Source organism: Acinonyx jubatus, chromosome B3, assembly GCF_027475565.1.
Source record: "Acinonyx jubatus isolate Ajub_Pintada_27869175 chromosome B3, VMU_Ajub_asm_v1.0, whole genome shotgun sequence".
NCBI lineage: Eukaryota > Metazoa > Chordata > Mammalia > Carnivora > Felidae > Acinonyx > Acinonyx jubatus.
Genome location: NC_069386.1, coordinates 119,782,272 through 119,794,578, shown reverse-complemented (window position 1 = coordinate 119,794,578; position 12,307 = coordinate 119,782,272). Strand labels below are relative to the sequence as shown.

Sequence of the window (12,307 nt, the reverse complement as noted above, 5' to 3'; positions counted from 1 at the left end):
GATTATTGAAAGGGCGGGCCTACGCCAGCCGACTCCATCTTGTTCTGTGTCCTTCACCTTGACCACACCTCCTCCCCTTGAGTAACCCCCCCCCCCTCACCTGCCTAACAGGACTCGACCCTTCCCCAGGACCCTTCCCCAGCCAATCGGCTGAGGCCATAGCCATTACCTCACCAACTGCCCCTAGGCCCCAATAAAACCTTTGTCCTTTTGAAACTCGCTCTCTTTCCCTGGTATCTCACCGCTGCGTCGGTGCAGGTAGGGGATTGAGCTCGAGCTAGCTCGAATAAAGGCTCTTTGCTTTTGCATCGGACTCGGCTCCCTAGTGGTCTTTGGGGATCACGAATTCTGGGCATAACAATTATCACAATTCACATTAGGAATCATGTGATTACATTGTGTTTGCCACATGTTAGGCATTAAGGAACTAGAAAATTATACTGATGTTCTTTAAAATATAGAATAAAACAAGAAGTCTTTTACATTAGTATATTTGGGTATGTCTGGCTTTTGGAAGCAACCAAAAGAAACTATATAACCTGACACACTTAAGTAAGCCGCTTCCCTAGGAAAGCCGTGTTAATATAAATTATTTCACTTCTAAAAGCTAAATTATTAGCTGTTTAGACAGTATATATTGCAGCTTGTTCTCCTGTAGCAGTGAGTAGCTGACAAACGATACAGCTTGCTTTTCCTACCATTTTGGATAAAGAAGTAAAATGTGTGGTAAACAATCTTAATTGAATTATGACTCATTTCATGCTTATTTCAGCTATATATGATTGTTCTGGAATTATCTTATTTAAAGCTGTTCCCATTTAAACCATTTTATTTTTTATTTGTATTTATTTTTTTAATGTTTTATTTATCCTTGAGAGAGAGAGAGAGAGAGAGAGGAGCATGAGCAAGGGAGGGGCACTGTGAGAGAGGGACACAGAATCCAAAGTAGACCCCAGGCTCTGAGCTGTCAGCACAGAGCCCGACGTGGGGCTCGAACTCACGAGCCGTGAGATCGTGACCTGAGCTGAAGACAGATACTTAACCGACTGAGCCACCCAGGCGCCCCCATTTAAACCATTTTAAACCACAAAACCATTTTTATAAATGGCTGGCATTTATATTACATGGCTAAAAATAATTTTGCAAAATATAGATCTTATTCCTACACTGCAAAGTTATTGCCTTTACATTTTGCAAATACTTTATGTCAGTTATAATAGAGTAGAAAACAATAGCAGTGACCATCAGGTTGAGAAAGGAGGACACTGACTATGCTCTGTCATTGAACAGGACAATTGTTTGCTAAACGCTAAAGTGCTTTTGAACAAAACCATTCACTATACTTGTAAACCGCCATTGTGTTAGATTAATCATTTACATTTTCTCTTTTGCATAATTGTGAGCCAGGCAAACTCAATGGTATGGTGTAGAATGGTTTGAGATAAAATTTCATTGATCCAATGTGGGAAAAAAGTAGGTGCATCATCAAATATTAACAGTTGGTACGAATGCTAACTTGAGGTACTGTTCCTTTTCTCAGTACAAAAAAAAAAAGAAATTGATTCCTTTGACTATTCATTCAGGTGTAGGGAACTGGACAGGGTACATCATTGCCTTTCTGGATTATGGTAGCTCTTTAGTGGCTTTTAGGACTAAGAAGTGAGTCTGGGAAGAGAAAGAACAGTTAAGCCTGTAAACTACAGAGGAACTGGAGTCATTCAAGCAACACGAACTATTTTATCTTTTTTTTTGAGCAGTTATGGGTAGACTCTGAATTCATTCATTCATTCTTTCATTCAATTTCTTTCTTTCTCTGTTTCTTTCTTCTTTCCTTCCTTTTTTTCTCTTTCCTTTTTCTTTCTCTTTTTCTTTCTCTCCTTTCTCTTTCCTTTCTTTTCTTTCCTTTACTTTCCTTCCCTTTCCTTTCCTTCCTTTCTGTAAACCTTACCCCCAATGTGGGGCTCAAACTCATAACCCTGAGATCAAGAGTTGCATTCTCTACTGACTGAGCCAGCCAGGCACACCCTGAATTTTATTTTATAAAGGTCTGGAAAGTACCACATAAAAGAGCCTGGTAAACAAACTCCAGTCCGTATTCCATAGTCCAGTGGTACTCCTATAAGCCATGTTGTAAGGATAAATATAAATTTTAAAAAATTTTAAAATTTTTTTCTCTGATGCAAAAAATGAAAGAACTCCCCTCCTCACTTTCCTTACAACATTTCCTTTACAAAACATGTAATTTAAATCATTTTTCTGTTTTTGACATGTACATAAATCCTCTAAAAAGTTGAGTAAGTCACCTACCAGTTTTACATCCCAAGACTGTCTGGGGGGCTTTGGGGCCATCTCTTTGAAATGTGAGCATTAAGGAGGATGGCACCTTATCTCTTGGGCCTAAGTGCCTGGCTCCAATAGTAACTTCATGTTTGTCATAAAGATATGAGAAGTTTTCTTTTTCTTTTGGATACAGACAATTAACATGTAAGTAATGGATTCTGTCTGGCTGGCTATATAAAAGGGTGAGATCTCGACTTTGCAGTCTTCTTTAGCAGCTTGCTTGTGATATACATCACTGACTGATTTAATGCTGATTCAATAATACAACTGTTTCTTTTTCTGCATTTGTCGAGAAGATTAGGTTGGCAGGAGATTTTACTTTTAATTCCATTTCCCTAACATGTTCCTATACCAGATACATTACTGAAATTTATCAGGAATCCTTATAATTACCCAGAAAGAGAAATATTGATCTTTGTTTAAACACGGAGCTAAATTGAAACCCAAATAAAAGGAAGGTGCTGCGAGGTGCTGACAGAACTAGGGGTGGAGCCAGGAGTTCTAACTCTGATCCTTAATGAAGAAGATAAAAAGAGAACCCAAAAGACCATACTTCTTCCCCCAAGTAGTTTAGTTTGATCTTTCAGGTAAGTGAAATGGCTCTTCCCTACGGTTCAGTGTAATACAATGCTTCATTCTTTTCAGGGGCAGTTACTTTTGGAGCATAGTCCTGTAATCCTGCTGCTTGCACAAATTCAGATAAGGTCAAGGAATCAGATTTTACCCCAGTATGACCTTTTTGCTCTAAAAATAAGCCTATATTGTCCCTGTAGGGAAGGGTGATGGTGCGTCTGAATAATGGCTCTTCAATTCCCAGTAGCTCCCGTGTATGCCGAGAAATTACCTAAAATACAAGAACAATTTTTTAATGGGGTTAACTGAAAATATAAATTAAAGAAGCTTTATTTATTTTCCTAGGCCTTTTGAATGGTAACCTTTTAAGTTATTTCTAAGGGAAAATAAAATAATGAAATAACACATGGAAATGCTTACTAGCCTGGCCTCAAAATAAAGTCCTTATAAGAAACATCAAATGATTTATTACCTTTTTATAAGTTCCATTTAAAGGTGTTTCTAGGCTCTTGGCAATGGCTTGCCATGGATGGGTTCATTTCTTTCTTTTGGCTGAGCAATCTGATCAGCCATATGAGCAGATAATATGTTCAGATTAAGAGCCATGCATGCAGATTAAGAGCATGCAGTTCGAGCCCCGCATCTGGCCCTGTGCTGACAGCTTAGAGCCTGGAGCCTGCTTCTGATTCTGTGTCTCCCTCTCTCTCTGCCCCTCCCCAGCTTGCGCTCTCTCTCTTTCAAAAATAAATAAACATTACAAAAATTAAAAAAAAAACCCTAAAGACGTCATCATTATGGTTCAAATATGAATTATCTATACCACCATTATTAAAACAGATTGTATAGTCTCCTTAAAATCTGCTTGTTGATTCATATAATAATGTTGATTAAACTTTTTTTTAAGGTTATTTATTTATTTTGAGAGAGAGGGCGGGGGGGGGGGTGCAGGGGAGGTAAGGATCGGAGTGGGAGAGAGAATCCCAAGCAGGCTTCATGCTGTCAGCACAGAGCCTGATGGGGGGCTTGAACCCACAAACCATGAGATCATGACCTGAGCCAAAGTCAAGAGTCAGACACTTAACTGACCAAGGCTTCCATGTGCCCCAACAATGTGGATTAATCTTAAATGCATTTTGCTAAGGGAAAGAAGCCAGACTCAAAGGCTATATATTATTTGATTCCATTTATATGACATTCTGGAAAAGGCAAAACTATAGGGACTAAAAACAGATTAGTGGTTGCCAGGGATTGGGGTGAGGGGATAGGCTGACTACCAAAGGGACACAAGGGGGACAGAATTGTTCTTTATGGTTCTGTGTGGTGGATACATGATGCTGTGCATTTGTCAAAACCCACAGAACTACAGACTGCAAGGAGTGACTTTACTATATGCAAATTAAAAAAAAATTTTTTTTAACGTTTATTTTATTTTTGGGACAGAGAGACAGCATGAACGGGGGAGGGGCAGAGAGAGAGGAAGACACAGAATCGGAAGCAGGCTCCAGGCTCTGAGCCATCAGCCCAGAGCCCGACGCGGGGCTCGAACTCACGGACCGTGAGATAGTGACCTGAGCCGAAGTCGGACGCTCAACCGACTGAGCCACCCAGGCGCCCCAATTTTTAAAAACCCAGGATGTCTCAGGAACCCATATAGAATATAGGCTGTGGACAAATGAATATAATTATATTACAAAGTAAGACATAATCTCACTGAAGGAGGTAGGGAAGAAAGTTATTTAACTGACCTAAATAACTTTGAAAAACAGTGCTTTGTCTAGGTGGTGTAAGGCTAAAGACAAGAACAACTGTAGACAAACACTGTACTCTGTTGGTAATTTGTCTCTCATATACATATTTATAGATAAAGAGAATCAGGTTTCTCCTATCAGAGAAAGAAGTTATAAAGAAGCAAAGTAGGGTAGGGAATCGGAAGGATGGGAAGGCTAGAATGAACCCAGTGGTGCTGGACTAGAGTCAGAGATAACAGGATGAACTCATGCTTACAGAAATAAATAGAAATTTGTATCTACATGAGATTTGCATATCTACGTATGTTTCCTACATCTTTCTGCTCAGAGTCCCTAGAAGTAATGATACTCCCATAGCAACAAGCACAACTGGTGCTACATCGTGGTTTCTAAATTCCATTCCCTGATAAAAGCAACCAGGGCTCCTGGGAGACATGGCTGCTTCCAGAGCTGCAGCAAGGAAAGTAAAAAATGAGTCTGAAGTGATGTGTAGTGCCAGAAAGTACTAGAAAAAAATAAGGGGAGCATTGTCCAAAGGACACATGGGCCAAACTGAAAGAACTCCCAAATGGGAGAGAAGGGACAATTAAACATAGAATCGCTTACAAAGCATTCCAGTTAAACATGGAAGGAATGAGGGAAATAGAAAACCATCATCAGAACAACACAGTACTAACTGTTGCAGGCAAGAGTTTAGCATCCATCATGGATGCTAAAATTAGTGGGCCAGACTTTAAGGAGAAACCAATTTGCATAGCCTCAAAGTATCTTCTCCAGCATATTTATTACTGTCGTCGTTTTACTATATGTCCATAAGCTCTGGTACTCCTCCCTCCAGGAGGTGGATCTTAATTTCTGTGTCTCTGAGTGTAGGCCAGACCTACTCACTCACTCCTAGTGAATAGAATATGAAAAGGGAAACACAATAACTTTATAATGAAGAAACCTGGCAGATGCCACCTTAATCAGGTGATAAGGTTCACATTTCCAGTAATATAGCCCATTGATATCATGTACTCCCTGATGAGATGAAAAGGGCTCATCACCTCTGTGATCTCTTGTTTCATGGGAAACATTAGACAAACCATAATTGAGGGAAGTCTTCAAAATACCTGGCCACTACTTTTCAAAGTGTCAAGGTCGTGAAGACAAAGATCAAGAAACTGTCACATAGGAGTGCCTGGGTGGCTCAGTCAGTTAAGCATCCAACTTTGGCTCAGGTCATGATCTCATGATTCATGGGTTCGAGCCCTGCATCAGACTCCACACTGGCATGGGATTCTCTCTCTCTCCCTCTCTCTCTGCCCCTGACCGACTTGCGCTTCTCTCGCTCTCAAAATAATTAAATAAAAAACTTTATGAACAACAACAAAAAAGAAACTGTCACATATTGGAGGAGACCAAAGAAACAGTAACAACTAAAGGCAAAGTGGTATCCCCAGTTGGATACTGGAATAAAAGAAGGACATCAGTGGAGAAATATAAGAAATCTGAATAAAGTCTATAATTTACTTAGGAATACTGTACCAGTGGTAATTTCTTTGTTTTGATAAATGCCCCCATGGTTACATAAGATGTTAACATTAGGGAATGCTGCGTTAAGAGTACATAGGAACTAGGGGCACCTGGGTGGCGCAGTCGGTTAAGCGTCCAACTTCAGCCAGGTCACGATCTCGCGGTCTGTGAGTTCGAGCCCCGCGTCAGGCTCTGGGCTGATGGCTCAGAGCCTGGAGCCTGTTTCCGATTCTGTGTCTCCCTCTCTCTCTGCCCCTCCCCCGTTCATGCTCTGTCTCTCTCTGTCCCAAAAATAAATAAACGTTGAAAAAAAAATTAAAAAAAAAAGAGTACATAGGAACTTTGTACCATCTTCGCAACTCTTCTATAAAACTAAAATTATCTGAAAATTGAAAGTTAAAGAAAAATATTTTGTCTTGTGAGAATTTGCTCACATATTATTAATCTGTGCTTTTCAAATAGTTTGAAACAAGGCAAGTGTAGTAAAATTGCTGGGATATAAAGCTTATGAGTTTATATTCTATAATATAAAATCATGCATACAAAAGGAATAAGCAATTCACCTATGTTCTTCCCCAAATATTTCCCAAGAGTTCTTTTGTTCACTTGATGGAGTGAACAGTTAAAAATATTTTGAGAATTGGGGCACCTGGGCGGCTCAGTCATTTGAGTGTCTAACTCTTGATTTAGGCTCAGGTCATGATCTTGCAGTTGTGAGATTGAGTCCTGCATCAAGCTCTGAGCTGGGTGTGGAGCTTGCTTGAGATTCTCTCTCTCCCTTTCCCAGTGTCCCTTTCCCCTGTGTGTGCACGCGTGCTCTCAAAAATTTTTTTGCTTTGAGATTCTCTAAGAGACAAAGCTGAAGCAGGTGTAATGCTATCTTGTTTAGCTTGTCCCTAGAATAAATACGATTGACTTCCTTTCCCCTTTTTACCAAGCTAATGCATCACTACAAATGGGAATGATAGGATAGTGGTTTTAAGAGATCCTTTGGCCAGGTTCAAAGAAGAATTAGTGCTTCGTCCCTTCTGTAGTCCCCATCAGTCTCACCCACCCCACTAGCTCTTTTGTCATCTTCTCAGTACGTTGGAGAAAGAGCAAAGGGAATGGTGAGTTCTTTCTACAGGTGAGGCATGAATAATTGCATAATTAAGGAAGTTGAAGAGAATAGAAACTGGCCATATGTTAACTGCAAGGCTTGTAAATGGGATGCACCATTCAAATGGGGTTCAGTTTCTTATCAGCATGCCTAGAATTTTGCACTCTCAAGCCACCAGCTCTTTTCCCAGTCCTGCTATTCTGCCCAAGTCCATGAATGATGATACAGGAGAGTTATCATGGAAAAGAGCATTACACTATGTAAGTTTTGTTATGGGATGAATTTTGGATGTACTAGGTGCTGTAATTACAATGGTAGAACTAAAAGTGCTTATTTATCAGTAAAAAAGGTATCTATAGTATGCTTAAGTGTGGGGGAATGTGATAAAAAAAGATGTGACTGCTGATTGACCTATGAGCTGGACCTGGGCACCCAGAGGCTCCTTACCCCCTTCCCTGTCCTTGGAATGTGGGCTCCACTTGCCTTTCCCGCTTCCTGAGGCTGCTCTAAGGACATGGCCTTGGAAAGGTGATGTGGTGTTGAAAACACTTGCACAGTATACATGACTGACCCCTGTTAGGGCTTCTTTATAAACTTTTGAGATTTAGAGGACAGGCATGGAAATCATTCATCTTGTTGCCACCCAGGAAAAACCTCATATGTAAATTCTCTTTGTTATTATTAAAACTGCCACCTACCAACCTGGAGTGGCCTACATGTTTCTTCAGTCTCTCCCTGCCCTCTGAGTACAGGGGCCAATTTCAGACGACACAAGAGAGCTCCCAAAAGGGTTGAGAACCAACATTAAGTTCATGTGTGATCTCTAAAAAGTTACCTGTGTCATAGTGTATAATTAGCTTTTTTAAGTGGACCTATGTGTCAAGCAAAGCTTATCTAAGATACCTTTAAATGTCTTAATTTTTATTACTCTAGTGACCTCAAGGAGGGGGTCACACTTTGGTGACTTTAATAAATATTCTGAAGTTTGCTTATTCAAAGTTCTTGAGGTATAAGGATAGACCACTGGATTCATCATTTGAGGATTTCAATTTTTTAAAAAATGTTTTACTTACTTATTTTGAGAGAGAACAAGTATGAGCAGAGGAGGGGCAGAGAGAAAGGGGGAGAGAGAGAATCCCAAGCTGTCAGTGCAGAGCCCAACAAGGAGCTTGATCTGACGAACCATGATATCATAACCTGAGCTGAAATCAAGAGTCAGACCCTTAACTGACTGAGCCACCCAGGCACCCCAATTTTTCTTTAACTGAGCTTTATACCCAATATGGGTCTTGAACTCACAACTGAGAGATAAAGAATTGCATGCTCTACTGACTGGGCCAGCCAGGTGTCCCTACTCCTGCAAGACCAGAAAAGGATAATTAGAATTTTTCTTATTGCATTGTTGATACTGTATTTTTGGAATCAAAATGTCAAAGAAGCAAAATGAATTGGCAGACTCTGAAAAATGTTTTCTCATAAGAAGCTGAAATTCTTGGTATTTAAACATTTCAGGAATTTGTATTACAAGTTACTAATTTGCTAATTCTGTTCCTTATTTTTATTTAGAAAATCCAGTACACTATTAATGTAAGTTGTAATTAGAGCTCATACACATAGTTGTATCATCTTTGAACATAAAAAAAGATATTTATCTGGTGGTACTTGGTAGCTATGTGAGGGTATGACTGGAAATACCAACTTGTAATAAGTGGTCTTTTTCTACAATACAGTGCTCTATAGGGAAACATTAAACACAACTCACCTTCATGTCCTCAAAATCTGTTATCCCCATCTGAGGGAGGTTTGAGCAGTTTACATGAATGAGTTTTCGGCCACTGATGAAGTTTGTGGTAAAACACTCCTGTGAGTATAACAAGAACATCACTCAAATGATTTATGGCAAATAGCAGGAAGTTGGGAAGGAGAAGAAAGAATTGGGGGAAGAGAAGGAAGGGAGAGACAAATCATGTTTGTTTCTGGTTCAATACAGAGAAAAAATTTTAATTAAATTTTAAAGCAAATTGAAATTTAATAATAATCCTAATAATCCCACATTTTTTTCCACCTGAGCTCTTGATTAAATTTCACATTGCTCATATATATATATATATATATATATATATATATATTTTTTTTTTTTTTTTTTTTTTTTTTTTTTTTTGCATGATACAACCAATGCTTCTTTCATTCCTCAATTGCATTTCTCAGTACTGGGGTGCAAAAGATTACAGATCTTATGTTGTTTTGTGGCAGCCTAAGAACATAGCTGGCATCAACGAAATAAGATTTTCTCTTATCTTTTTTTCCCAGCTTCCTTTTTTAAAATTTTATTTTTATTTTTTATTGAAGTATAGTTGGCATTAACTCTCTTTTTAATAGAACTACTCTTGATGAACTATTTACATTAATACTGTTAGGTGCTCATGATACAGATGACATTTTTGGGGCAGACACTTAAGATTAGTAGTACAAGTTAAGGGAGCTGACACTAAACTTGACAAAGTACCAAAAGTCTACCTTGGACAAAATCTGTCAAAAAGAAAGATACTTATCTATGAAAAGAGGCCTATATAATTTTTTTAGTCTTTATTCAAGAATTACAAAGAAGTATACTTACTGTGATAAATAGGGAAACAAATGTGACCCTCCCTTCCTCTATCAAAATACAAAATACATCAGTAGAAAGGCCAAAATTAAAATCCAAGTTACCTCTACCATAGTCCAGGACTTTTCTATGCTCCTTCTAGGGAAGAAGAAGCAAGAGCTCAGGTAAGGGTAAGAGGAATAAGAGAAAGATGAAAGAATGTGATCTTTAAAAACATTATTTTTGTATACCTTGTACTGAGGAAAGCCTAGCTTGCTAATCCACTCTGCAACTTTCTCTGGGCTCCATTTAAGATACTCAAATTGTAGCTCTATACTTTCTTTTGGCGAGGTTTCTTCATCTTTGTGTGCCAGTTCCTTCAACTCTGGGGACAAATCTTCAACTATTTCACCAAAAGGCTCCCCCAAATCCCTCTGATAATCTGAGACATATGCATAGAAGTCACTACTGGTATCAGTAATCTCAAACAGTCCATTATGTTCTTTGGAGAACTCATAACTTGTACTTATTGAGTCTATTTCACTTATTGTGGGAGACCCAAACATAGAGTCTCTTTTAGCTTTCTTGGTTTCTTTTACCGACCACGTTCTTGTTTGATAGTCAGAGTACTCTAGCTGATCCTTGTCTACAGACTGCTTAAATTTAACTAGTTCTGGCCAATCTTCCTTGGAAAATTCTACATGTGTCTCTTTTCTTAGTGGTAGTTTGGCTTTATCAGGTAACTCTAGATCTTTCTCTGTAGCTTCCTCTGTTTGTGTCTTCTCTTGAACCTCTGGTTTGGTCTTCTGTGGCAGCACTTGACCTGTTTCCTCAGTTGATTTTCTTGGTTCTTCCTTTGGAAACTTTGGTTTAGTCTGTTCTGGTGGCTCTAGACCTTTCTTCTCTGTTGACTCTCTTACTGTCTCCTCTGATTTGATCTTCTGTGGTGGTGCTAGTCCTATCTCCTCAGTAGATTTTCTCTGCTTATCATTTTGACCTGATGATTTAGTGTCCTCTAGTGGTTCTAAAACTTTCTTCACAGTTGATTCTCTCAGTATCTCTTCTTGAACTTCTGGTTTTGTCTTTCCCGATGGCTCTAGACCTGTTTCCTTGATTGATTTTCTTGATTTTTCCTCAGGAAATTCTGATTTGGTCACTTCTAGTGGCTCTAGAACTTTCTCCTCAGTTGATTTCCTTTGTGTCTCTTCACTAGACTTAGTTGGTTTCTGGTCTAGAAACTTTGATTTAGTTTGCTGAGGTGGTTCTGTCTGTTTCTCCTCAGTTGATTTTCTTCCGTCCTCCTCTGGAATCTCTGATTTAGTCTCTTCTGGGGGCTGTGGACCTGCCTCCTCAGTAGAATTTCTTGGTTTCTCCTTTGGAAACTCTGCTTTAGTCTGTTGAGGTGGGTCTGTCTCTTTCTCCTCAGTTGCTTTTCTTTGTATTTCCTGTGGAGCCTCGGTTTTAGTCTCTTCTGTGGGCTCCAGACCTGACTCTTCAGTTTCTCTTGGTTTCCCTCCTGGCAACTCTGGTTTCGCCTGCTCAGATGGTTCGGTCCTTTGCTCCCTAGGTGACTCTCTCTGTGCTTCCTTTGGAATCTCTGGTGTGGTCACTTCTGGCAGTTGTAGATCTGCCTCTTCAATTGATTTTCTTGGTTTCTCACTCGGAAATTCAGGTTTGCTCTGCTCTGAAGTTTCTAGACCTGTTTCTTCATATTGTGGTCTAAGTGAACCCTCCAGAACTTCCAATTTGGTCTCTTCTGGTAACTCTAAATTAGTCTCACTAATTGAGGCCCCTTTGGTCTCCTTTGGTAGCTCCAGATCTGTTTCCTCAGCCAACTCTATGAGTACATCCTCTCTAAGATCTAGTTTGGCCTCCTCTGGTGACTCTAAGCCTGGTTCTTCCTTATCATGCATAAGGACATCCAAATCCTGGAAGAGCTCTTCCATCTCTCTGAGTGTTTCTGACTGTGCCTCCCGGGACATCCCTGGTTCAGTCTTGCTAGAAAGGTCTATCTCTGACTCCCTGGGAATCTCTTCCTCAGACATGCTGGTCGGTTTTAGGTGTAGGTATACATTCTCTGGCGCCCCCAATTTGAGGTCCTCTTCCTCCGCCTCTGGTTGTGGCTCCTGGTCAATCTGTAGCTCCAGGCCTACTTCTGCCGTGGTGTCAACTTCGCCATCTTGAGCCATTTTAAGTGACCTAGGCAGTTTGAGGTCCTCATACTCCAGGTCTCCTTCATCCGAGCCTGAATCGTAATATTCTGGGACTTCAGCCATGACGCACATTGGCCGACGCGCTCAGGCCTCCTAGCAACCCCAACTTCCGATAGCGTCTCTATGGATACCATGATTTCCGGTCGGGTCTTCCTGAATCTTCCCAAGGTTTTGCTTGTTCTGTCTAGCCCTGACTAAAAACCTGCGTTCAAAAGCACGCAGTCACCCTCCCCGC

The 12,307-nt window shown here is 40.0% G+C and overlaps 1 protein-coding gene across 1 annotated transcript; it reads right to left on the bottom strand.

Annotated features, from left to right (window-relative positions):
• Positions 1-1,910: 1,910 nt before the first annotated feature.
• SAMD15 (sterile alpha motif domain containing 15) lies at positions 1,911-12,292 on the bottom strand. Its single transcript, XM_015071598.3, has 3 exons — positions 10,111-12,292; positions 9,038-9,136; positions 1,911-3,184 (listed from the first exon to the last, which is right to left on the bottom strand). The coding sequence occupies exons 1-3, from the start codon at positions 12,142-12,144 to the stop codon at positions 2,948-2,950; spliced, it is 2,370 nt and encodes a 789-aa protein (XP_014927084.1). The 5' UTR covers positions 12,145-12,292; the 3' UTR covers positions 1,911-2,947.
• Between the last annotated feature and the right edge of the window lie 15 nt (positions 12,293-12,307).